Raw genomic sequence first — 5,584 nt, forward strand, 5'->3', positions numbered from 1 at the left:
TATTCAATGTATCATGTAATACTTATCTATCAGGACACTGACATTCTATAGGCGGCAAGGCACATATAGCCCTATATTAATTTTTATAATATGCCATAAAAAATAGCATATGTGATATAAATTGTTACACAGTTCTAAATAAACGATTAAAAAAATGATTTTAAAAAATATTAATAACTTATCATTAGATGTTGTTTGAAGGTTTGCATGGTGGCATGTACAGTTGCTGATGTGGTTTACGGTACACCATGTGGAGTGCTATAGAAACAGTGGATAGAAGAGAAGAAGTACAGTGGATAGGCGAGAAAGTAGAGATTCGAGAGTAGAGTATTCTTTCTTGAAAATAGTCCTGAAAAGGACTGTAAACCAGAAGGAATGTTGAGTGAGAACAGCTTGAGTAGTAGAGCTGGTGAGGAGATGCTGGCTTCAATCAATCAATTCATTTGTATTTCATCGAAAACGAAAATTCCTTTATCAAAAATATGAATTCTTTTTCGTATACAGAAAAAATAACATACCTGACATATTCAGGAAACATTTGAAGCAAGATACATGTATATTGACCAAAAAAAGGCGTACGTGGCATAATTTTTAAATAATTCTAGATAAATGGGACTGCAAAGTAAAAGTTAAACAAAATATAATTAAGTTATAAATCAGTAACTAATCAATTCGTTTCATAAATATACTTGATTCGTATTTCTAAAAAGCTTCAATGATCGTTCTTGAATACAGCAAAAGGAATTCCTTAACATTTCAACAAACATTTCTATCATACAATTAACAAAATCAAATAAATTGGAATTTTCAGTCAAGGAAAATATTTTCATGGCAACTCATGTTTTAGACAGTTTAATACGGTACCTGTCCAATTTTACATTTATCATAAAACAACAAAAATGGGCTAAACCTCATTTGCACGGATCAGTTTTACAAATAAATACATGAAATAAAAACTTCGTTCCTTGAGGGAAAAAGGTAAAGGTAAAATTATAATTTTTAGTCAAAAAAAAATATTTTCATGGCAGCTCATATTTTAGACCGTACCTGACTGAGTTTACATTTATCATAAAATAGCGTAAATGGGCTTATCCTCATTTGTACGGATCAGTTTTACAAATAAATACATGAAATAAAAACTTCGTTCCTTGAGTGAAAAAGGTAAACTTGCATGAATAATTGTAACGATGAGCAAAATTGTATTAAAGGGGAAGTTCACCCTGACAAAAAGTCAATTGTAAAAATAGCAGAAAAAATAATAAAAAATATTGCCGAAGGTTTGAGAAAAATTCATCAAATAATCAAAAAGTTATTAGAATTTCAATTATTTGATTTGTGACGTCATATGCGAGCAGCATTCCTACATAGCGAATGGTAAATAATCAATGAAATGTCATTTTCTCAGAAAATTGAAAATGGTTTTCACTGTACCTTTTGTATATCAACAGACAAATCATTTCACACCCGATCATGAATAGAAAACAAAATTAAGTCATCAGGAACCATCCAAAATTTGAAATTTATGCATTTTTTATTACATAACACATGGGGCAGCTGCTCGTTTATGACGTCACAAATCCAAAACTTTGAACTCTAATAACTTTCTTACTCTTTAACGGATTTTCCTCAAACCTTCACCAATATTTTTTTACTATTTTTTTCTGCTATTTTTACAACAAAGTTTTCTTCAGGGTGAACTTCCCCTTTAAAATCATTCTGTTTCTGACTACTCGGGCCCTCGTTCCCTCCTATCTAACTTATGTCTTATCTAACTTATGTGGAGGTGCCGTGGCCGAGTGGTCTAAGGCGCTTAGCTATACAGGGAAAGTCCGGGGTTCGATCCTCGGCCGCGGCACCTATGCCCGTGAACAAGGCATTTAATCTACAATGCTCTTTTATCATGATTTCAAATAAATGGAAATGCTTTATGCATTAATGGTAACTAGGTGTGAACTTGTTTAAAAAAATGATAACTTATGTCTGTATTTGATATTTTGCTTTTCATTGTAAATTTTACTGAAGTAGAAATAACATCTATCTGTCTGGCCCCTGTTTAAATTAAGTTGAATTTGTAGAAATCGGTATCCAGCGGATGAAACCCCAAAAAAGGAACGCCTCTGGCAGTCTTGCCTTCATTGCGCGATTCAATATAGCATCCGTGCTGACTTTGAAAACGACCGTAGAATAAATATTAATCACAAAAACGCATTTAATATGATAAAATATACTACGCTCATTTACCATAAACGACATTTGAGCTTTGTGACCTAAGACTTGTGCAAGATGATCAGTGATACTTGATTACCGAAATGTTCACATTTCATGAACTATTTCCATAAAATTTCAAAGTTGTGATAGCAATTCAACAAATATTCCCAACATGGCCAAAGTTCATTGACCCTAAATAAACTTTACGTTGATCATGTGACCTGAAAGTCGGGCAAGATGTTCAGTAATACTTGATTAACCTTATAGGCCTGTATCCGAGTTTCATGAATAAAGTCCATATACTTTCTAAGTTATGATGACATTTCAAAAAACTTAACCTTAGGTTTGAAAGATTTCAATGTTGATTCCCCCAACATGGTCTAAGTTCATTAATCTAAATTTACATTAAGTGGTCTTTAAACTTAGTCATCGGACGTGAAACTTGGGCAGGATGTTCAGGAATATTCGATTACATTTCATGTCCAAGTTTCATGAACTAGGTCAATATCCTTTCTAAATTCGAATGACACCTTAAAACATTAAACTTCGGTTAAGATATTTCAATATCGACGACACTTCCTATGTTGTAATAACAATTCAAAACGTTTAGATTTCAATATTGATGATGCCGCCACAAGAAAAGCAGCGCCAAAAGTCTTATTTTACTATGCAGGTGAATTTTTCGTAAATTGCGTGATATAAAGACGTATGCGATCTTACACTCAGCTCTCTTTCTTGTTCGTCATATACTGTTTAAAGGAAATTACGTCGGATTGTGCATGCTGAAGTTTAAAGGGTTTTATTGGGAATCCATACTTCCGAATATCGCAGGCCTACATAAATTCTTAATTTCTTTACTATTATGCCAGTTTATTTTTTCCCAATTACGAAATTTACACAAAAAGCTCCCTGAAATTACGACATAATATGTATTTAAGTTAAATGATTTCGTAGAATTTATTAGAATTGATTATTGAAGAGCTTTTTTAATGGTCAAAAGTGGTTCACAGAACGAGCTATAATGACATTCCTTGCTGAATAAATAAATGTCTAATAAAAGACCCGAATTTAGACCCTGCGATGCTTCCTCGTCATGAACATGATGACCAGAAAGTGTCCTCAGCGAGATTTTGTGGTCATGCCCTCCCCGTTTACGGTCGACGTAGTGACTTCGGTCACTATTTACAATAGATCAACCTCTTCCTGGAGTATTCCGCGGGGGTTCCGACTGTTCTTGTGAACTTGACGCACCGCAAAGCGCGTCAGGACAATTAGCAGAGAACATACATTGTATACATCTTCGTCTAAAGTTTTAATTTTTGAAATTTGAATAATTTTGTTTTGCTTTCCTGAATGCTACAATATTTCAGGAACGACATAGACAACATGCTGACAGTTTTAAGAACGTCCGGACAAATTGTAGAAAGAATATGAGAATTGCAAATTCTGCATTCCACGCCTTGCCCTGACGATGTTTTGGCCATTGAGGAAGTCTGGTTTCATAGAGTGTAAACTGGGAACTTTATAATACTAACTGCACGTACAGTTTCTATTCTATGCCATGTTGGTGCTCTCCGCTTTGGAATCTCTTGTTCCTTCTCCTGCCGGAGACCTTGAATCTCCTAGTCTCAGCAGTCGTCGAAGACCATTCTGGAACTTCTGATACTTGAAGATATAGATGAAAGGATTAATGCTATTATTAGATAATAGAATGCACTGGACACTCGAGCCCCAGAAGCTAGTAAAATCGATGTTTGCACCAGACGCGTAGGCTATAAAATATAGATTGGAAGGTGTCCAACAAAGCAGGGATGTCACTGTGACGATTATCATGGTTGTCATGACCTTTCTCCGGGCGATCTGTCGATAGCTTCTTGCTGGTGGGGGTCGAGGCACGGTTGCTTCTGCCGGTTGCGACCCTGCTGCTTGATCTTCGAATTTCTTAATGGCGCCACCCATTTTAAGGACATGGCCTATGTATGTGTAGATAGAAATCATGGTGAAAAGAGGAGCGAGATAACAAACAAAGAATGTCAGTCCCGACACAACCGCTGCTGTGTCCTGTCTTGGCCAAACATGCCTTCGACAGATTCCATTCTCTAGGCTGGATGTCGCGGGTAAGAACGAGCCCCAGCCCATTCCCATGATCCAAGCTAGTATAGATGCTGCAAACGCCGGCTTAATGGTGAAGTTGCTCCGATACCTGATAGGGTACCTAACCGCGTAGAATCGCTCGAAACTTATGAAGACCAAGTTTAAGACTGAGGTGAAGCTGAAGGACCACGGAAAGAAATTGGGATACCATAGATAGCAAAGGTATCTTGCCAATACAGGACCTGCGGTCTCAAAAGGTGGCACGGGGACGACCTTGAAAGCTATGACAGAGAGAGATCCGAAGAAATCAATGAGACTTTGGTTGGCGATCAGGAGGTTAGTAGCATCCCACATGTCACGGGTGTTCAGTAAGACGATTAGGACAAGACCATTGCCAAGTACACCGGTGATGCCTATGATAATGTAAGATATGTATACTATCAAGAACCTTGGTAGACTGTTCTGTATGACTCCGGGAACGTCCGCAGTGTCAGGGGCGAAAGTCAAGTCGAAATTCGTAGTCATTACTTCGGTAATCTCCTCAGTCATCTCCATACTGGTAACAGATTAGATAAAGATGTTCCAATCCAATGACAACACGAGTAAGTTGGGAAGATTTGCTGTGTAATGCGATGTCAATTTATACATCTTTAGTAGTATTAAATGTTTCTTTAGATGTAAATATATTTTACAAGATTGATTCCACCTGGGTGGAGGTTAACTCTGAATGTTTTGACAATAGGATTGCAATCAATATTTCCGGACCTGGCTTGCAGATTCCAGTCAAGCTTGATGCCTGCGCGCCGTCTATCGAGAAGTTAAATGCAGCCAGGTAGAATTAATATTGAAGTGCAACTTTCAAATAAAGCTTATTGTCTCCAATAGGTCTTATAAAAATCAACGGAAAAAAAATCGAATCTACTCTCTTGCCCCAACTCAAAGTGTATCTCTATCGTCATGTGTTCAGCCAGAAGAAATGATTTTATTGTCGGTCTCAAAATATCGATCGCATAAAAATTTAAAATTTCGAGATTTGCCATGTAATGATAGTAATAATAATGATAATAATATAAGTAATAATAATAATAATGATGATAATGGTGTTAATGATCATGATGATGATAATGATGATAAAGATAATAATAATAATAATGAGAAATACAAAAAGAAATACCTATATAATCTTACAAAATGGATTACATCTGGAATTATTAATTATTATTAATCATTAGATGATAATAATTTTTAATTATTGTTACTAATAATCAAGAGATACACAAGA

At 35.8% G+C, this 5,584-nt stretch overlaps 1 protein-coding gene across 1 annotated transcript; it reads right to left on the bottom strand.

Moving 5' to 3' along the window:
- Positions 1–3,762: 3,762 nt before the first annotated feature.
- On the bottom strand, positions 3,763–4,857 carry LOC121430271 (substance-P receptor-like). The gene has a single exon (XM_041627548.1). The coding sequence runs from the start codon at positions 4,855–4,857 to the stop codon at positions 3,763–3,765; it is 1,095 nt and encodes a 364-aa protein (XP_041483482.1).
- Positions 4,858–5,584: the final 727 nt, after the last annotated feature.

The sequence above is a fragment of the Lytechinus variegatus genome, chromosome 16 (assembly GCF_018143015.1).
Source record: "Lytechinus variegatus isolate NC3 chromosome 16, Lvar_3.0, whole genome shotgun sequence".
In the NCBI taxonomy this organism is placed as follows: domain Eukaryota; kingdom Metazoa; phylum Echinodermata; class Echinoidea; order Temnopleuroida; family Toxopneustidae; genus Lytechinus; species Lytechinus variegatus.